Genomic DNA, 22192 nt, shown 5'->3' with positions numbered 1-22192 from the left:
ATTGATAATATTGGAATTAGAAGTACAACAAATTAAATATGTGTGCAGCCCTCTGAATGATTGTCTCACCCCCAAGTAGCCCCCTTACAAAAGAGATAGTGAGTAACACTGCTTTAAGGGGTTAAATATATAGACCCTCGGCTGAAAAGAGTCAAAAGTTAACCCTGACCTCAGCCCGACTGGGGAATGTGTCCCCAAGTGAATGTCACACTGAGAACTAAAGCTACAGATCACAGTCTACTCAGGCAAACTCTGTCAGAGATACACTGGCTATTTTAATTTAGCTGTACTCCAAGGCCAGGCGTAGTTAGCCATGTTTCTATCAGCTAACGTACCCATCATTACAAGTGTATGAAAGCTGATTAGTTCGTACCAAAACTGCTGCCTGGCTATCAAGAGCCTGACACTTGTTGACTTGGAACGTTATGTAGGTAACCGTCCGCAAGCTAAAATGCTAGTTAGCTAACTAACTAACGTTACTACAGAAATTGTGGCTGGCTGGAAAGTATGGGGAGCAGCTAGGTAGCGTCATCATTATTCCTTACCACTGTCAAATGGGTCCTCCATGACAAGATATCTGAAAGAGCCGAGCTGTCCTCACTTCACTGATAATAACAGCACGCCGCAGGAGGTCACGACAGCTAAACAAACTCCACTACCACAGACAAGCTGATGTTACTCGGCTAGTGCTGGCTGAGCTATCAGCCCCGATCAGTCCACTGTGTAGCTGTAGTCTGTGGGCTAACTTGGCTGCTAGCTACTTATCACACACTAGCTAGCTGCCACAAACACGGTTGGTGAAGTTATTAGCGTGTGCGATCAAATTAATTCAATATGATCAATCATCCAAACGATTCGCCATGCATTTAAATGACTGCTTCCTTCCTTCGTCTCCACCCGGCAATGACTGTAGGGAAGAGTTGATGCAAAGAGTCAATATTTGCAGTGTTGACCCTTCTTTTTCAAGACCTCTGCAATCCGCCCTGGCATGAAATCAATTCACTTCTGGGCCACATCCTGACTGATGGCAGCACATTCTTGCATAATCAATGCTTGGAGTTTGTCAGAATTTGTGGGTTTTTGTTTGTCCACCTGCCTCTTGAGGATTGACCACAAGTTCTCAATGGGATTAAGGTCTGGGGAGTTTCCTGGCCATGGACCCAAAATATTGATGTTTTGTTCCCCGAGCAACTTAGTTATCACTTTTGCCATATGGCAAGGTGCTCCATCATGCTGGAAAAGGCATTGTTCGTCACCAAACTGTTCCTGGATTGTTGGGAGAAGTTGCTCTCAGAGGACGTGTTGGTACGATTCTTTATTCATGGCTGTGTTCTTAGGCAAAATTGTGAGTGAGCCCACTCCCTTGGCTGAGAAGCAACTCCACACATGAATGGTCTCAGGATGCTTTACTGTTGGCATGACACAGGACTGATGGTAGCGCTCACCTTGTCTTCTCCAGACAAGCTTTTTTCCGGATGCCCCAAACAATCGGAAAGGGGATTCATCAGAGAAAATGACTTTATCCCAGTCCTCAGTAGTCCAATCCCTGTACCTTTTGCAGAATATCAGTCTGTCCATGATGTTTTTCCTGGAGAGAAGTGGCTTCTTTGCTGCCCTTCTTGACACCAGGCCATCCTCCAAAAGTCTTCGCCTTACTGTGCGTGCAGATGCACTGACACCTGCCTGCTGCCATTCCTGAGCAAGCTCTTTACTGGTGGTGCCCCGATCCCGCAGCTGAATCAACTTTAGGAGACGGTCCTGGCGCTTGCTGGTGTCACGTTCCTGACCTTATTTCCTTTGTTTAGTCTTTGTTTAGTTGGTCAGGACGTGAGCTGGGTGGGCATTCTATGTTTTGTGTTTGGCTTAATATGGTTCTCAATCAGAGGCAGGTGTTTGTCATTGTCTCTGATTGGGAACCATATTAAGGTAGCCTGTTTTCACTGTTTGTTGTTGGGTGATTCTGTAACGGCTGTCTTCGGGTGAAAGAGAGGAGGACCAAAATGCAGCGTGATGAAAATCCATATTTTAATTAGGATATTTAAACGACGAACAAAAACAACAAACTGACAGAAGGAACCGAAAACGCTACAGTCCTGAACATGGGAACACAGAACAGATGAACACACGAACAGGAAAAACAATCACCCACAAACAGTGAAAACAGGCTACCTTAATATGGAAATAAGGTCAGGAACGTGACAGCTGGACTTTCTTGTGCGCCCTGAAGCCTTCTTCACAACAATTGAACCGCTCTCCTTGAAGTTCTTGATGATCCGATAAATGGTTGATTTAGGTGCAATCTTACTGGCAGCAATATCCTTGCCTGTGAAGCCCTTTTTGTGCAAAGCAATGATGACGGCACATGTTTCCTTGCAGGTAACCATGGTTGACAGAGGAAGAACAATGATTCCAAGCACCACCCTTCTTTTGAAGCTTCCAGTCTGTTATTTGAACTCAATCAGCATGACAGAGTGATCTCCAGCCTTGTCCTCATCAACACTCACACCTGTGTTAACGAGAGAATCACTGACATGTCAGCTGGTCCTTTTGTGGCAGGGCTGAAATGCAGTGGAAATGTTTTTTGGGGATTCAGTTCATTTGCATGGCAAAGAGGGACTTTGCAATTAATTGCAATTCATCTTATCATTTTTCATAACATTCTGAAGTATATGCAAATTGCCATCATACAAACTGAGGCAGCAGACTGAAAATTAATATTTGTGTCATTCTCAACTTTTGGCCACGACTGTACATATCTACCTCAATTACCTTGTACCCCTGCACATACACGCAGTACTGGTACCCCGTGTATATAGCCATGTTATCATTACTCATTGTGTATTTATTGTAACTTTTATTATTACGTGTTATTACTTTTCTAATATTTCTCTATTTTCTCTCTCTCTGCATTGTTGGGAAGGGCCCGTAAGTAAGCATTTAGTCTACACCTGTTGTTTCCAAAGCATGTGACGAATAACATTTTATTTGATATGATTCAACCAACTTGCAAACACTATAGGTGAAAGATGTCTGTCTTTTGGAAACCAACTAAACCAACTCTCAACATAGATACAGATCTTAGTTTGACCCTGCTTCTGACAGCAGGACAATAATCATGCAGCAACAGGAAATGTAAATTAATATGTGGATTATAATTCATGTACATTTTTGTAGGGGTTGATAAATGTTTTGATAGGGGAAATCAAGTCTGACATTTTAAAGTGGAAATTGCTAACTTTAGAAGCCTTTTTAAACCTTGAATACACTACAATTTGCATTTCCTGCTGCACATTAAAATGTTCTGCTGATAACAGTGATCAAATGTGTACATTGCAATATGTTTACACACATCTGTTTCACACTAAATTATCAGCAGTCTGCTCCCACTAGTGGCTGTGAGGTTGTAGTGTGTGAGGCCCTGCAGAGGCCAAGCGTCATTCTGTCCTGTGATGTTTTAGCATTTTCAGACCACTCCTACATTCACAGCTAAAAAGGGTTTTCTGTTTGTATTTAATTTGCTCTTACTCTTGCTCTTAATTCAACATGATCCTGGCCTACTTACTGCTCTTCAAATAATACTTTCACAACATTTTATTATCAAACATCTTAACCAAATTCAACAAAAACATTTCCAAATCCCTGATGTAAACTGAAAGACATGACCAAAGTATATACACTCAATTATCTCACAAATATTCATAATTACAAATCAAAGCTCTAATTAAGCTTTAAAAAACTCCAAGCTCATTTTCTATTGCTCTCTCTCTCCCCACCCCTCTCCCCTCCCCCATTTCTCTCTTCAGTCTATCTGTTGGTTCAGCCAGCTCCTCAGAGTTCCCAGGTTTCTTTGCATCCAGAGGATGTTCTTCTGGATGTTGTCCATGGCAACCTGAGTGACTCTCAGCTGAGACGCCTGCTCATGAATCGACTCAAAGAATACACGCACCTAGGGTACACACATACTCTTGGTAAGCATGGCCGTGGGCTTTGGGACACACACACCCTCGCTCATACATTGTTACTGATACAATACATTTCCAGGGTCAGGGTCTAGTTGTTGAGAATGATATTGCCACTAACAGATCAATAATCTCACCTCAGTGAGTTCCTCTGTTGAGAAGAACTGGCCTGTGGTGCCGATGATGATGTTTCTAATAGAGAACGATCCCAACTGGAACCTGCAGGGTAGAAACAAGAGGTAACATCACAGGTTGGCTAAAGCACCCAGGCTATGGGACTGCTGGTCAACTAATACCTACTTTTTCACCAGTACCAGTTCATCTTTCTCCCTTTCCCTCTCTCATTCTCTACCACAGGGATAGACTCTACCTATCTCTCCTCCTGAGTGTTAGTTTCTCTCTCCCTCTCCCTGTGCCTGTCTCTTCCACCCCCTCTCTCCCAGCCCCCTCCCTTTCCCTCTCTCCCCTCCCCCTCCGTCTCTACCACCTACTTGTCCACCAGGGTGCTCCAGTATTTCTGGACGTAGCTCCAGGCCAGATGATGTCCCCTGGGGTTCCTGGCTACCATGACGATGAGGGAGTCCAGGTCCTGGGTACGGATCACCTCCCCCTCTAGACCCAGCTCCAACAACCTGGGGTACACACACACACACACAAACGGAATGTAAGGTCTGAGACCATATTGAATTGAATTGACACAGTATAGAAGACTATACGTACCTGTGTAGTTTGTTTGTGTCTCTGCTGCTGGCCAGGGCAGAGAGGATCTTGTGTTTGTGTGTCTCTGAGAGGGAAAGAGTGTATATGTGGAGGAGAGACGCCCAGCCACTGTCCTCCTGGGCCCCTACTGAATACACTGTCTCTGTCACATCTGCAGGCAGGCTGGTGGAGGGAGAGACACAGATAGGACATGGTTTACTTCTGCAGTCAGGAAAAGTTTGATTTGGTCAGGGATTGAACAAAGTACTGTATGTTGCTGTCCATGGGATGTAACTACTCTCTCAAATAGCTGACAGACAGTAAGAAAGACAGACCTGAGTGTGCTGTTGGAGTCCAGCCAGTGTGTGAAGCTGCGCTGGGCCTGCTCCAGACAGGGGAGGTCTCCTAGATGGCAGGCCAGAGAGAGGAGCTCCGACCTCAGCCGCCTCTCAGACACAGAGCCCTTGTCGCTCCACGTCTGACGGTCAATCACACCACGGAAATACCACAGGATGTACGTCTGCAGAAAACACACAGAGAACATCAGACCACACACAGAGAGGACATCAGACCACACACACAGAGAGGACATCAGACCACACACACACCCAACTCAAACTTCATGTAATTGAACCAGAATGTTTGAGATTTATTTAATGTTTTATGTGTTTCTGTATGTGCCCTACACTGAGGTTTTGTGTGACGTCAGGCATGTCCATCCTCTCCACCATCCTGTAGAAGGCTTCCAGGTAGGCCAACCCTTGGAGGAGGGGCACAGTGTGACTCTCTGATCGCAGGTAACCAATAAGGTCCAAGGCTTTATCGAGTGACAGCCGACCTGCTCTATAGAAATATTATAGAGAGATGTCAGAAACAAAAGAGTGTTTGTGTTGTCTATTCACATAATCGCATGGACACACACACACACATACACACACACAGGTCTCTTACGTGGTGAGTTGGAAGGCGTTGTGTATGAGGTGTGTTCTGTCCATGAAGCTGAGAGCTGTGTGGTTGTCCTTCAGTAGTTGTATCAAGTCATCCCAGCCTGAACCATCGTAGTGGACCAGGTAATAACCAGCCATGTCCACATTCACCTTCACCCAGCCCACCTCCTCCCCCACCTCCACACTGTCTGAGGAGAGGAGAGACACAGCGATCAATCATTTAGTGAAACAACCAGTCAATCAGTCAATCAACTCCACAGCAAGCTCCACACTGAGGAGAGAAAGCAATTATCTTCCCTGTGAGTGTGGTCAGTAGGTGTCCTACCTGTGAGTGTGGTCAGTAGGTGTCCTACCTGTGAGTGTGGTCAGTAGGTGTCCTACCTGTGAGTGTGGTCAGTAGGTGTCCTACCTGTGAGTGTGGTCAGTAGGCGTCTTACCTGTGAGTGTGGTCATGAGGTGTCTGTGAATGCTTGTTGAGGTGTCAGTCCTGTATGTCAGAGGGATGTGCCACAGGTACCTAACACACAGAGATCAGAGAGGGGAGGGATGAGGTGCAGGAATATGACCTCACAACACCTGACCATCAGAGTGAGTGTGTGTGTGTGTATGTTTACCCCTGCTGCAGGCTGGGCCATGCTGGATCAGACGGATGTGTGGTCCTCAGGAACCTCTCCTGTTTCAGCACCAGACGAGACCCCTGTCTAGCAACCGTTACCAAGGGCACACCTGTCTGCAGCGTCCAGGTGTTCATCATGGTCGTCAGGTCCAGGTGCTCCCTGGCGTACAGGTACTGACACACACACATCAAAACCACACCCACAGGTAAACATCACACAGTTCAATCAGTCACAGAGTACCTGTTTGTAATGGTCAGACTGTTGGTCTTGTACTGTTATGTAAAGAGAGGTGTGTTTACTGCGTTTTTAGCTGCCTGGCTGTTGCTGTAGCAGTGTCCTCCAGAGGTGAACTCCGCTTCTGAACATGTCTGAGAACAACAACACAGCAGTTCACATTTACACACTAAAGCAACCTGCAGGGATCAAAAAATTATGTATCATTTGATCGATCTACGAACGTTGGCCAGGCTGTCCCACAGGTCCTGGTTGCGAGCGTTGCTGTAGCTGTACCTGCGAAGGTAACGCATGATTCCAATCTGGAACACTTGGTCAGTCAGGTAGTGTCTTAGCATGTGCAGGACACATGCCCCCTGGTGGAACAAACAACAAAGTACATCAACACTGGGGGCCTGATCCAATACTTTAGACATGAAAGCTATGAAATAGAAAACTTGTGCTTGTGTGTATGTGTGTTTTTCTACCTTATTGTAGGATACTGTGTCGAACATCTCTTTAATCTGTGTAGGGCTTTCAGCTACACTGGAGATGGGGCGGGAGGAGTTTAGAGAGTCTCGACCAATCGCAACGAAGCAGGTGTCCAGAAGATAGTCCTCCTAAGAGATTAAAAAAGGCACAGTTTCAACAAGAATTTCTCTCAGGGACATGTCGAGATCCTTTGAAACATTCATATTGTGAACTCGGGCTAAGGATGTGTACAACAAGTGAGTAACAGGATCATACCACTCTGAGTTTGGGGTATGTGGTGTCCACTGAGATGTACTCCATGTACGTGGCGAAGCCCTCGTTCAGCCAGATGTCATTCCACCACTCCATGGTCACCAGGTTCCCAAACCACTGACAGACAGACAGAGACAGACAGACAGAGACAGACAGACAGAGACAGACAGACAGAGACAGACAGACAGAGACAGACAGACAGACAGAGACAGACAGAGACAGACAGACAGAGACAGGCAGGCAGGACAGACAATGAGAGATGTCAAGAGAAGATAGGAGTTCCATTTGTCTTCCAGTGCAGATAAACTTCCTGAAGAATCCAGAGGTTCATGGCATCACTGTTAATCCCTCTTCATGTCATTGTAGTCATATCATATAAAATCTAAATCATTGCCATGACTGGCTACTTCCTGTTCTACACTGTGAACTTAACCTGTCTGACTTACCTGGTGGGCGAGCTCATGGGCGATCACCTTGGTAACCCAGAGCCTATCAGAGGCTGAGGAGGTGGTGGGGTCGTAGAGCAGGCTCGTCTCTCTGAAGGTGATCAGACCCCAGTTCTCCATTGCTCCGGACTGAAAGTCTGGGATAGCCACCAGGTCTGGAGGGGGAGGCAGGCAGTAACTTTAGAATGATTGTCTTGTTTAAGCAACTGGGTTGTTCTTGAATTACGGTGGCCTTTGGGCAAGGCATTTTGGAAAAATGTTAATTCATTTTTCTCGATTTGTATTTAAATGTATTTGGGTACATCTTCCCATTCTAAAATAACCAATATGGTAGCTTAATGGCTTTAAATAATGTGTGCCATTTTGATAACATTGTGACACCAGTAGGAGTTGTAAGATCAATGATGGTAATACCAATGAGACATTTTAGATACATTTGGATTTTCTGAAATGCAGGCCTTAAATGCTCAAATCTAAGGTCATCAAACCTTTAAAAGACATTTACTAAAGTGATGTGATTAATCATTTTGCTCACAATGTTATTTCCACTTCATTTCAATTGACTAACACCAAGTGACACTTCAGATTTACACACAGCAACTTATCAGAGGGATGGAAGCCTCAAATTGATGACATACTAAAAGGGTGTGATTAGCTAATACATTTTTTAAATATCCCTCCCACAATAACAGTTTGCCACTGGAGAGAATGCTCAAAGCCCTTGTATATTTGCACTCATCCACACACACACACTCATGAAACACATCACAAATGCTACCATACTCTTATTAGATTGCCAAATACTGCATTCCTGTATTATAGTGATGCTGAAATATTTATTATATTCTACTGAGCCAATTACTTTATGTTCATATTCTTATATTTTATTATTTCTTATTGTTGTTGCATTGTAGACAAGGAACCTGCAAGTAAGCATGTTGTTGGACGGTGTATACCATGTGTTCGCCTTACATACGATTAATACAACTTGAATTGTGGAACTTGATATTTTTGTAAGCAGTTACACCAATGACATAAAACTGAGAAACACACATTATACTAGTAAAAATAATAGCTGTCTTTGTTTTTATTGATCTATATAATACATTAAATAATGTTATTCACTGTCTAGCATTCAAAATAATAGATAGATGTAGGATCTTAATTTGATCACCATGTTGCAGGAGAACTTGTAGTATTTGCGGTTTAAAAAGGCTTCTGAAGTTTGTAATTTCCACTTAAAACTTCTGACTTGATTTTCCCTTACGAAAAATTTATCAACCCCTACCAAATTGTACATGAATTATAATCCACATAATAATTCCCATTTCCTGTTGCTGTACAATTATTTTCCTGTTGCAGCAAACTGGTTCAAATGAACATACTTGCCATGAAAAAATGTTGTGCTTATGGAACATTTCTAGGATCTTTTATTTCAGCTCATGAAACGAGGGACCAAAACTTTACATTTTGCGTTTATATTTTTGTTACGTATAGTTACCTTGTTTAGGAAGTGGGTAGTTGATATTGATTTGTTTAGTTACCTTGTTTAGGAAGTAGGTAGTTGATATTGATATATTTAGTTACCTTGTTTAGGTAGTGGGTAGTTGATATTGATTTGTTTAGGTAGTGGGTAGTTGATATTGAAGTATTTAGTTACCTTGTTTAGGTAGTGGGTAGTTGATATTGAAGTATTTAGTTACCTTGTTTAGGTAGTGGGTAGTTGATATTGAAGTATTTAGTTACCTTGTTTAGGTAGTGGGTAGTTGATATTGAAGTATTTAGTTACCTTGTTTAGGTAGTGGGTAGTTGATATTGATTTGTTTAGGTAGTGGGTAGTTGATATTGAAGTATTTAGTTACGTTGTTTAGGTAGTGGGTAGTTGATATTGAAGTATTTAGTTACCTTGTTTAGGTAGTGGGTAGTTGATATTGAAGTATTTAGTTACCTTGTTTAGGTAGTGGGTCGTTGATATTGATTTGTTTAGGTAGTGGGTAGTTGATATTGAAGTATTTAGTTACCTTGTTTAGGTAGTGGGTAGTTGATATTGATTTGTTTAGGTAGTGGGTAGTTGATATTGATATATTTAGTTACGTTGTTTAGGTAGTGGGTAGTTGATATTGAAGTATTTAGTTACCTTGTTTAGGTAGTGGGTAGATGATATTGATATATTTCAGTACCTTGTTTAGGTAGTGGGTAGCTGATGTTGAAGTATTTCTCGTAGAACTCCAGTAGTTTGACTGCAGCCTTCAGAGCGTAATGGGTCTGCTGCCATTTCTCAGGAGCAGCATAGACAGAAACCTGAAACATTATTAAAGTTATGTTCTGAAATCTCACGCATACACACACTGCACGTACATACATGTACACACACCCACATACACACTCCTGCCCCCAGTCATACCTACCTTGACCCCTGCCCCCAGTCATACCTACCTTGACCCCTGCCCCCAGTCATACCTACCTTGACCCCTGCCCCCAGTCATACCTACCTTGACCCCTGCCCCCAGTCATACCTACCTTGACCCCTGCCCCCAGTCATACATACTTTGACCCCTGCCCCCAGTCACACCTACCTTGACCCCTGCCTCCAGTCATACCTACCTTGACCCCTGCCCCCAGTCATACCTACCTTGACCCCTGCCCCCAGTCATACCTACCTTGACCCCTGAAGCAGTTGTTGCGCTGACAGATCTGAAGTCACACACGATGAAGGCCACCAGATAGGAGCTCATCCTCACACTCACAGCAAAACGATCCTCCATTAGTCCATCATCCAGGACCACTGTCTGCTCCTAGAGGGAAAACACACACACATGCGGACACACACATTGTAATGTTCAGTTCCTTCAGAAAGTATTCATACCCCTTAACTTATTCCACATTTTGTTGTGATACAGCCTGAATTCAAAATTGATTAATTAAAATTTGTATCACCCGTCTACACACAATACCCCATAAAGTGTTAACATGTTTTTAGAAATGTTTGCTAATTTATTTCAAATGAAATACAGAAATATCTAATTTACATAAGTATTCACACCGCTGACTCAATACATGTTAGAATCACCTTTGGTAGTGATTACAGCTGGTGAGTCTTTCTGGGTAGGTCTCTAAGACCTTTGATCACCTGGATTGTACAATATTTGCCCATTATTCTTTTTAAAATTCTTCAAGCTCTGTCATTGGTTGTTGATCATTGATAGACAACCATTTTCAAGTCTTGCCATTGATTTTCAAGCTGATTTATGTCAAAACTGTAACCCGGCCTCCTAGCAACATTATCTGTCTTCTTGTAAGCAACTCGTGTAGATCTGGCCTTGTGTTTTGGTGGAAAGCAGACTGAACCAGGTTTTCCTCTAGGATTTTGCCTGTGCTTAGCTCCATTCTGTTTATTTTTTATCCTGAAAAACTCTGCAGTCCTTAAAACTTCTCTGGGATATGTGGGACGCCAACAGCAAGTGAAATTGCAGGGCGCCAAATTCAAAACAACAGAAATCTCATAATTAAAATTCCTCAAACATACAAGTATTATACACCATTTTAAAGATAAACTTCTCGTTAATCCAGCCACAGTGTCTGATTTCAAAAAGGCTTTACGGCGAAAGCACACCTTGCGATTATGTTAGGTTAGCACCTAGCCACAGAAAAACATACAGCCATTTTCCAAAGAAGGAGAGGTGTCACAAAAGTCAGAAATAGCGTTAGAAATATTAACTTACCTTTGATGATCTTCATCGGAATGCACTCCCAGGAATCCCAGTTCCACAATAAATGTTTGTTTTGTTCGATAAAGTCCATAATTTATGTCCAAGTACCTCCTTTTTGTTCGCGCGTTTAGCCCAGTAATCCAAATGCTCAATGCGCGATCACGTAGTTCAGAGGAAAAGTTTAAAAAGTTATATTAAAGTTCGTAGAAACATGTCAAACGATGAAAATAATCAATCTTTAGGATGTTTTTAGCATAAATCTTCAATAATGTTTCAACCGGACAATTCCTTCAATTAGAATTGAAAAGGAACGCAGCTAACTCTCACGGCCGCGCGCCTGACTAAGCTCATGGCATTCTGCCAGACCCCTGATTGAAACAGCTCTTATTCGATCCCCCTTCACAGTAGAAGCCTGAAACAAGGTTCTAAAGACTGTTGACATCTAGTGGAAGCCTTATGAAGTGCAATATGACCCCATAGACACTGTATATTGGATAGGCAATGACTTGAAAAACTACAAACCTCAGATTTCCCACTTCCTGGTTGGATTTTTTTCTCAGGTTTTTGCGTGCCATATGAGTTCTGTTATACTCACAGACATCATTCAAACAGTTTTAGAAACTTCAGAGTGTTTTCTATCCAAATCTACCAATTATATGCATATTCTAGCTTCTGGGCCTAAGTAGCAGGCAGTTTACTCTGGGCACCTTATTCATCCAAGCTACTCAATACTGCCCCCCCAATCCCCAAAAAGTTAATAATTACAAGCATACTCATAACATGATGCAGCCACCATTATGCTTGAAAATATGAAGAGTGGTACTCAGTAATGTGTAGTATTGGATTTGCCCCAAACATAACACTTGGAATTCAGGATAAAAAGTTAATTGCTTTGTGCCACATTTTTTGCAGTATTACTTTAGTGCCTTGTTGCAAACAGGATGCATGTTTTGGAATACATTTATTTTGTGCATACTTCCTTCTTTTCACTCTGTCAATTAGGTTAGTATTGTGGATTAACTACAATGTTGTTGATCCATCCTCAGTGTTTCTTCTATCACAGCCATTAAACTCTGTAACTGTTTTAAAGTCACCAATAGCCTCATGGTGAAATCCCTGAGCAGTTTCCTTCCTCTCCAGCAACTCAGTTAGGAAGAACACCTGTATCTGTGTAGTGACTGGGTGCATTGATACACCATCCAAAGTGTAATGAATAACTTCACCATGATCAAAGGGATATTCAATGTCTGCTTTTTTTTTACCCATATATCAATAGGTGCCCTTCTTCGTGAGGCATTGGAAAACCTTCTTGGTCTTTGTGGTTTAATCTATGTTTGAAATACACTGCTCGACTGAGGGACCTTACAGATAATTATAGATTAGGTAGTCATTAAAAAATCCTATTAAACAGTATTATTGAACACAGAGTCCATGTAAATTATTATGTGACTTGTTAAGCACATTTTTATACATGAACTTATTTAGGCTTGCCATAAAAAAAGGGTTGAATACCTATTGACTCAAACATTTCAGCTTTTCATTTGTAGTACATTGTAAAAATGTCGAAATACATAATTCCACTTTGACATTTTGGGGTATTGTGTGTAGGCCAATGAAAAAAAATCTCAATTTAATCTATTTTAAATCCAGGCTGTAACACAAAATGTGGCAAAAGTCAAGTGGTGTGAATATTTTCTGAAGGCACTGTACACTAACACACTATGATCTGCCTGCCACCATGTTGTCTACCATGTTTCAAGGACAGCTTTTTCCATCTACGTAACATTGCAAAAATCAGAAACTTTCTGTCCAAAAACGATGCAGAAAAATTAATCCATGCTTTTGTTACTTCTAGGTTAGACTACTGCAATGCTCTACTTTCCGGCTACCCGGATAAAGCACTAAATAAACTTCAGTTAGTGCTAAATACGGCTGCTAGAATCCTGACTAGAACCAAAAGATTTGATCATATTACTCGTGCTAGCCTCCCTACACTGGCTTCCTGTTAAGGCAAGGGCTGATTTCAAGGTTTTACTGCTAACCTACAAAGAATTACATGGGCTTGCCCCTACCTATCTTTCCGATTTGGTCCTGCGTACATACCTACACGTACGCTACGGTCACAAGACGCAGGCCTCCTAATTGTCCCTAGAATTTCTAAGCAAACAGCTGGAGGCAGGGCTTTCTCCTATAGAGCTCCATTTTTATGGAATGGTCTGCCTACCCATGTGAGAGACGCAGACTCGGTCCCAACTTTTAAGTCTTTACTGAAGACTCATCTCTTCAGTGGGTCATATGATTGAGTGTAGTCTGGCCCAGGAGTGTGAAGGTGAACAGAAAGGCTCTGGAGCAACGAACCCCCTTGCTGTCTCTGCCTAGCCGGTTCCCCTCTCTCCACTGGGATTCTCTGCCTCTAACCCTATTACAGGGGCTGAGTCACTGGCTTACTGGTGCTCTTTCATGCCGTCCCTAGGAAGGGTGCGTCACTTGAGTGGGTTGAGTCACTGACGTGATCTTCCTGTCTGGGTTGGCGCCCCCCCCTGGGTTGTGCCGTGGCGGAGATCTTTGTGGGCTATACTCGGCCTTGTCTCAGGATGGTAAGTTGGTGGTTGAAGATATCCCTCTAGTGGTGTGGGGGCTGTGCTTTGGCAAAGTGGGTGGGGTTATATCCTTCCCGTTTGGCCCTGTCCTGGGGTATCATCGGATGGGGCCAGAGTGTCTCCTGACCCCTCCTGTCTCAGCCTCCAGTATGTATGCTGCAGTAGTTTATGTGTCGGGGGGCTAGGGTCAGTTTGTTATATCTGGAGTACTTCTCCTGTCTTATCCGGTGTCCTGTGTGAATTTAAGTATGCTCTCTCTAATTCTCTCTTTCTTTCTCTCTCTCGGAGGACCTGAGCCTTAGGACCATGTCTCAGGACTACCTGGCATGATGACTCCTTGCTGTCCCCAGTCCACCTGGCCGTGCTGCTGCTCCAGTTTCAACTGTTCTGCCTGCGGCTATGGAACCCTGACCTGTTCACCGGACGTGCTACCTGTCCCAGACCTGCTGTTTTCAACTCTCTAGAGACAGCAGGAGCGGTAGAGATACTCTTAATGATCGGCTATGAAAAGCCAACTGACATTTACTCCTGAGGTGCTGACTTGCTGCACCCTCGACAACTACTCTGATTATTATTATTTGACCATGCTGGTCATTTATGAACATTTGAACATCTTGGCCATGTTCTGTTATGATCTCCACCCGACACAGCCAGAAGAGGACTGGCCACCCCTCATAGCCTGGTTCCTCTCTAGGTTTCTTCCTAGGTTTTGGCCTTTCTAGGGAGTTTTTCCTAGCCACCGTGCTTCTACACCTGCATTGCTTGCTGTTTAGGGTTTTAGGCTGGGTTTCTGTACAGCACTTTGAGATATCAGCTGATGTAAGAAGGGCTATATAAATAAATGTGATTTGATTTACATCTCCACCATGGTGTGTGTGTGTGTTTACTCACTACAGGCATGTTGGACAGGGCGGTGTGTGCTGGGCTCCTCCTGATACTGATAGAGTAGTTAGCCTTGAAGCTAGGCTCATCAAAACAGGGAAACGCCATCCGAGCACTGGTGGGCTCAAAATGAGTGGAGGCCAGGGTCCTGGAGAGATAGAGGTAGGGGGAGATAGGAGGGATGGTGGAATGGCGGGAGAGAAAGAAAAAATACAAGGAGTTTCATGTGATGTCTCTCCTCATACCAGTAGTTTCTGTGTTTATATGAGGAGTGTCAGCCTTTCTCCCCCACATGGAGATGGAGAGTGAGGTAGCCTACACAGAGCCCGTGTACATTTAGTATACCTCACACACACATATATACACACACAAGTACACACATTCCGTACCGTGTCTCTCCGGTGCTGGTTCTGTAGGTGCTCCTGTAGAAGCCATAGAAGCCCTCTCCTAGCGCCGCCCCAAACTCCAGAAACAGGAAGTACTTCTGCCCACCAGTGAGCACTCTGGGAGAGAATATGGCAACCTGCTCATGGGTAGGGTTGTGGAGAACAGGGAGAACCTGAGGACACACATGAACACACACACGGTAGTCATTAGACAGAGTTGTCAGAAGTGGGAACATTGTTAGAAACTGGGCATGATAGTTTAGTGCTGAGGGAGTAGTTTACCTGGTCTGACAGGTGAGCCAGGTTCTGGTCCAGCACAGTTGCCGTAGTGATACGAAGCCCCTTGCTGTGCAGCACCACCCAGTTGGTATTGTTCTGAATCTGGAGCTCTATCCTGACGGTACCGATGTAGCTGAGTATGATGAGGTTAGGGTGGAGCAGGAGGTGGTAGTGGAGCGGAACAATGTACTCCGGAAGACGGAGGTGGCTCCAAGGGAATGAGAGGCTTCCCGTATTCAAGGGAGGCTGCTCCTCAGTGGGGTTAGGGGGCTCAGAGGTCTGGGTTGGGCTAGAGGAGGTCTGGGTCACACCAGCCAGAGACAGGAGGGCCAGAACCAAGAACCTGACCCAGAACATTATGGTGGAAAAGTTGTTGGCTGACTACTGTAAAGATAAGGATATTAAAGATCACTCGAATGCAGCAAATGGTGTACTGGCATTCCGTTTGTTTTCAGAATGTAGATATCTGTCAATCATTAGACTTCAGGAGGAGTGTAGTCTAAGCTTACAGCAACAGGCCAGTAGAATTGACTTGAAATGTTCAGCAGCTCTTTCTCGAACCTGAAGACAAAAGAAGAAGCTATGTTATTGTTATTTAAAAACAGCAACAGTGAATCTCATCTAGGATCTCACACAGTGAGGTGTTAATATGTTGTAAAATTTAAAGCACAAAATACCATAAAGATGAATGTATCAAAATAAACTACAAAATAAAAGTATTTTTAATGTATTTTATTCAAATACATTTGCAAGTAGCCGGCCCAAACAGCAACACCATTCTCAGTGAAGTTTACAGAAACGTTTTCTTGCTATGACTGTGATATGTTGTTGTTAATCTACCTTAGTTAAATACACTGACTGTAAATAGTAAGTCACTCTGGATAAGAGTGTCTGCTAAACGGCCAAAATGTAAATGTATATGTGAAAATGAACATACCAAAATGAACTGCAAAATACACTAGGTATTAATTATTGGCTTTGTTCAGAGCGGAGCTCAGTATAATAATACTCAGCATGCTTTGCAATTGTTCATTTTTAAATATATGTACGTTTATAGTTAGTTAATTTAGCGGACGCTCTCATCACACCATAGTGCCATCAGACTTCTGATACCAATGTAGGGTGAAAGGGGGCCACCAAATGGTGAACAAAAATTGCATTTTGAAAATAAAAAATACAGCTCTCGAAAGTATCTTGTAACAAAATACATTGGAGTGTAGTTCAGCCCAGTGTAATACAAATGACAACATTCTTAAAAGTAATTGAAATAGATATTTCAAATACATGTGACAGAAATACTGCCCATCTCTGCGCACACTCACCCCACACACAGAATCATGCCCTGCAAAACAAGTTTGTTTTAACATTAGTAAGTTCAGCACTAACACGATAGAGCAGTAATCATGTTGCCCTAGCACCCCAGCTAGCTGTTTCCTGAGTTGGGGGAGGTCTAGAATGGAGGTTAATTCCATGTTTGTATTCGTTTACCTCATGTAGCTTCATCATCCTTCCCTTGCTCTTTGTCTCTGCTTTCATTTTCGCTTTCATGCTCCCGCCCCCATATTCTATCGCGAGTACAGAAGCTGTGTGTGTGTGTGTGTGGTTTTACTATCCTTGTGGGGACCAGAAGTCCTCACAAGGATAGTAAAACAAGGAACATTTGGACAAGTGGGGACATTTTGCCGGTCCCCACAAAGAAAAAGGCTATTTTAGGTTTAGGGTTACAATTAGGGATTATGTTTATGAGTTAGGTTTAGGTTGGGGAAATATGATTTTGAATGGGAATCAATTGTTTGATCCCAGCAAGGATAGTAAAACAAACTTGTGTGTGTATTTCTTCTTATTTTCCAGGCTGATGTTAGGACTGTATATATACACACACACACAATACCGTTCAAAAGTTTGGGGTCACTTAGAAATGCACTTTTTTCCCATTAAAATAACATCAAATTGATCAGAAATACAGTGTAGACATTGTTAATGTTGTAAATGACTATTGTAGCTGGAAACGGCAGATTTTTTATGGAATATCTACATAGGCCCGTTATCAGCAACCATCACTCCTGTGTTGCAATGGCACGTTGTGAAGATGTACGCTGAGAGTCGAGAAGCAAGTTCAGGGAGTGAATGTTTTAATAAATAAATAAACACAACATAAAACAAGAAACACAAACAACGCACAGACTTACTGGAACAGAAACAATAACGCCTGGGGAAGGAACCAAAGGGAGTGGCATATATAGGGAAGGTATTTCGGGAGGTGATGGAATCCAGGTGAGTCTGATGACGAGCAGGTGAACGTAACGATGGTGACAGGTGTGCGCCATAACAAGCAGCCTGATGACCTAGAGGCCAGAAAGGGAGCACACGTGACACGTTGTGTTAGCTAATCCAAGTTTATAATTTTAAAATTATAAACTTGGATTAGCTAACACAGCGTGCCATTGGACCACAGTAGTGATGTTTGCTGATAATGGGCCTCTGTACGGCTACTGTATGTAGATATTCCATTAAAAATCTGTAGTTTCCAGCAACAATAGTCATTTACAACATTAACAATGTCTACACTGTATTTCTGATCAATTTGATATTATTTGATGTCCCCGTGCCTTTACATGAAGACCAAATAAACACGTATACAACAGACAGGGTTGAAACCCAAACAAAAGAGCGAGGAGTACCTCGAATAAATAACACTAGCGCACAATGATTATCACACGGGACAAAACCCGTAATCATCTGAGCACTCCACAATGGCACGAAAGCCAAAACAACAAGGCACAGGTACTCACACGACCAACGGACATTGTAACAATAATCGACAGCCCAATCAAAGGGCACATATATACAATTACTAATCAATGGGAATAGGGGCCAGGTGTGCGTAATGAAAGTTCTGGAGGGATCCGTGACAATGCTGGTTAAGTGTGCCTTGAATTCTAAATAAATCACTGACAGTGTCACCACCAAAGCACCCCCACACCACACCTCCTCCTCCATACCTACTCTACGTCTCACAAAGACACAGCGGTTGGAACCAAAAATCTCAAATTTGGACTCATCAGACCAAAGGACAGATTTCCACTGGTCTAATGTCCATTGCTCATGTTTCTTGGCCCAAGCAAGTCTCTTCTTATTATTTGTGTCCTTTAGTAGTGGTTTCTTTACAGCAATTCGACCATGAAGGCCTGATTCACGCAGTCTCCTCTGAACAGTTGATGTTGAGATGTGTTTGTGTCACGATCGTCTTCGGGAGAAAGAGAGGAGGACCAAGGCGCAGCGTGATACGAATACATTCTTCTATTTATTTAACATGAAACAAAGAACAATTAAACAAACTAATCGAAACAACAAAACGAACGTGAAGCTATATATATAAAGTGCAGACACAAGCAACCAATACATAGACAATAACCCACGAAATACCCAACGGAATATGGCTGCCTAAATATGGTTCCCAATCAGAGACAACGATAAACAGCTGCCTCTAATTGAGAACCATTCTAGGCAACCATAGACATACAAACACCTAGACTAGTAAACACCCCATAAACATACAAAACCCCTAGACAAGACAAAACACATACATCCCCCATGTCACACCCTGACCTAACCAAAATAATAAAGAAAACAAAGATAACTAAGGTCAGGGCGTGACAGTTTGTTACTTGAACTCTGTGAAACATTTATTTGGGTTGCAATCTGAGGGGCAGTTAACTCTAATGAACTTATCCTCTACAGCAGAGGTAACTCTGGGTCTTCCTTTCCTGTAGCGGTCCTCATGAGAGCCAGTTTCATCATAGAGTTTGATGGTTTTTGCGACTGCACTTGAAGAAACTTTCAAAGTTTTTGACATTTTCCGGAATGACTGACCTTCATGTCTTAACTTCTTTGGGCTGCAGGGGCAGTATTGAGTAGCCTGGATAAAAGGTGCCCATTTCAAACGGCCTCGTACTCAATTCTTGCTCGTACAATATGCATATTATTATTAGTATTGGATAGAAAACACTCTCTAGTTTCTAAAACCGTTTGAATTATATCTGTGAGTAAAACAGAACTCATTTTGCAGCAAACTTCCTGACAGGAAGTGGAAAATCTGAAATCGATGCTCTGTTCTAGGGCCTGCCTATAAATGTGCTTGATATGTATTAGTATACATGCACTTCATACGCCTTCCACTAGATGTCAATAGGGAGTGAGAGAAGAAATGGAGTGTATAACTTGATCTGAGGTCGAATAAAAGCTCTTGGCATGACGTGACACCAATTTCCTGTTTTCTGGAAGGCGCGTGAAGGGACCTGGTATTGCCTTCTGAAAAGCTGTCGTTATAGACGACTAATATCTCCGGCTTTGATTTTATTTGATAAATGTGACAATATCATCGTAAAGTATGTTTTTTCAATATAGTTTTATTAGACTTTTGAAAATTTTTCGGGACGTTAGGCGTGTTGCGTTGTCAGCGTTTGTTGACGATGGAGAGCTTCGCGCCACTTCGCTAGTGTGCTTGCTAATTCAAGAGGGAAAAATGCCATTCTAAAACCAAACGACGATTGTTCCCGACAAAGGACCCCTTGTACAACATTCTGATGGAAGATCATCAAAAGTAGGACCCATTTTATGATGTTATTTCATATATCTGTCGTACATGTGTACTATTAGTTTGCGCCCAGATTTTGGGCACTCTCTCGCCATAACGTAAGCTGGATGTCGTAATGAAGTTATTTTTAGAATTCTAACATGGCGATTGCATTAAGAACTAGTGTATCTATCATTTCCTATACAACATGTATTTTTTAGTAACGTTTATGAATAGTTATTTGGTCAGAATAGGTGAGTGTCATAAAAATATCCGGACTTTCTGGGAAAAAGATGCTACGTTAGCACAATGTATAACCACTGATTTCAGCTCTAAATATGCACATTTTCGAACAAAACATAAGTGTATGTATAACCTGATGTTATAGGACTGTCATCTGATGAAGCTTATCAAGGTTAGTCAAAAATTATATATCTTTTGCTGGTTTGTTACGATCGCTAACTTTTGCTGCTGGTAAATGGCTTGTGTTTCTGGCTATTGTGGTAAGCTAATATAATGCTATATTGTGTTTTCGCTGTAAAACACTTAAGAAATCGGAAATATTGGCTGGATTCACAAGATGGACTTGGTCTTTTACCAAATAGGGCTATCTTCTGTATACCACCCCTACTTTGTCACAACACAACTGATTGGCCCAAACACATTAAGAAGGAAATAAATTCCACAAATGAACAACAAATGCATTCCAGGTGACTACCTCATGAAGCTGGTTGAGAGAATGCCAAGAGTGTGCAAAGTTGTCATCAAGGCAAAGGGTGGCTACTTTGAAGAATCTCAAATATAAAATATAATTTGATTTGTTTAGCACTTTTTTGGTTACTACATGATTCCATATGTGTTATTTCACAGTTTTGATGTCTTCACTATTATTCTACAATGTAGACAATAGTAAAAATAAAGAAAAAACCCTTGAATGAGTAGGTGTGTCCAAACTTTTGACTGGTACTGTGTGTATATATATATATATACTGTACCTGTGCCCGCATTTAGCCTGTCAGCAGGGGAAACCAGGTGGTTAATCCACATGACCTCCACAAGAACACACTACATACTGGAGACTAACATACTATATTCAACACCACCATCTCTCCTGCATACACACGCTGCAAGAAAACATACGTTCCATGTATCTCATCCACAGTGCTAAACTAGCCTCCTGACAATACCATGGGGTTCATGAAGTGATGCTCTTTTGTTCCAGAACGCCAGGCTTCTGTAGAGCATGGGATGTGTGTTTGTGTGTGTTTGTGTGTGTGTGTGTGCAGGTGTACTCTGGGGATGATTGATATGATCAGCCTCTTACCTCAGATCTAACAGCCCAGAGCTCCAGGTGTCCTCTGTGGTTACCTGTTTACTACTGCTCTACTACTGGTAGACTACTGGCCTACTCACACAGTTGAAGACACAACCAGCGAACTCCCTGTTGTACACTACATTAAGATCCTATGGACCTCTGAACTATAGACACTTTATCAAGACACACTACTTGATACAGTTAAAACGACACTGTGAAAGAGCAGAGGTGAAAATGGTCTCTCTCGCTCTCCTTCTCTCGTTGTCTTTCTCTCAATCTCCCTCTCAATCTGTGGGGAGATTCCGTGGCGGGTGAGATCACATGACTATGGGCTGATATTCCCCCTCATGCACTGCTGTGAAATGTCTCCACCCTGTAGAACGCTACTGACAAACAAAAGAACACACACTCACTCACTCAAACACTCTCCCAACTCATGCACTCTCTCACACTCTTTCACACACATGCATAACGGCTCCATAGAGGAGGATGCTCATCAGTAACATAGACATACCACAGACATGAAAGAACGACATAGGATTCTCCTCTGCCTCACTATTCTCCACCTTTGGATTGGTGAGTAAATACTGACTAACTAAAAAACTGCCTGACTACCTAACTAACTAATAGTCTTTAACCTTTTACTACAGTGGGCTAAATTGGGGTCACACAGAGTGATTCTTGGTAGTCTTGAACGAATCTACTTTGAAACAAACGTATACACCTCACACACATGGTTATGGGCTTTAAAAAAGAAGACACCTGTACCATGTCAGATATAATGTATTACATTTTGAGATTGCATCCCAATTTTACACT

General features: G+C 42.5%; 1 protein-coding gene across 3 annotated transcripts; it reads right to left on the bottom strand.

Annotated features, from left to right (window-relative positions):
• Positions 1-2954: 2954 nt before the first annotated feature.
• LOC120063317 (endoplasmic reticulum aminopeptidase 2-like) lies at positions 2955-17038 on the bottom strand. Of its 3 annotated transcripts, XM_039013625.1 has the most exons (22): positions 16971-16997; positions 16805-16824; positions 15992-16043; positions 15486-15866; positions 15207-15376; positions 14827-14965; positions 10286-10420; positions 9806-9926; positions 7626-7780; positions 7183-7296; positions 6924-7055; positions 6681-6812; positions 6522-6590; positions 6220-6395; positions 6043-6122; positions 5610-5793; positions 5345-5501; positions 4994-5178; positions 4680-4841; positions 4451-4591; positions 4097-4178; positions 2955-3946 (listed from the first exon to the last, which is right to left on the bottom strand). In XM_039013625.1, exons 4-22 carry the CDS (start codon positions 15837-15839, stop codon positions 3800-3802), a joined length of 2835 nt encoding a protein of 944 aa, XP_038869553.1. In that variant the 5' UTR covers positions 15840-15866; positions 15992-16043; positions 16805-16824; positions 16971-16997; the 3' UTR covers positions 2955-3799. The 3 variants fall into 3 exon arrangements, with proteins under 3 accessions (XP_038869553.1, XP_038869552.1, XP_038869551.1); XM_039013624.1 differs by lacking the exon at positions 16805-16824 and having other exon boundaries at positions 16971-17022; XM_039013623.1 differs by lacking the exon at positions 16805-16824 and having other exon boundaries at positions 15486-16043; positions 16971-17038.
• Between the last annotated feature and the right edge of the window lie 5154 nt (positions 17039-22192).

The sequence above is a fragment of the Salvelinus namaycush genome, chromosome 18 (assembly GCF_016432855.1).
Source record: "Salvelinus namaycush isolate Seneca chromosome 18, SaNama_1.0, whole genome shotgun sequence".
In the NCBI taxonomy this organism is placed as follows: Eukaryota; Metazoa; Chordata; class Actinopteri; order Salmoniformes; family Salmonidae; genus Salvelinus; species Salvelinus namaycush.
This window is presented reverse-complemented; position numbering and strand designations above follow the sequence as displayed.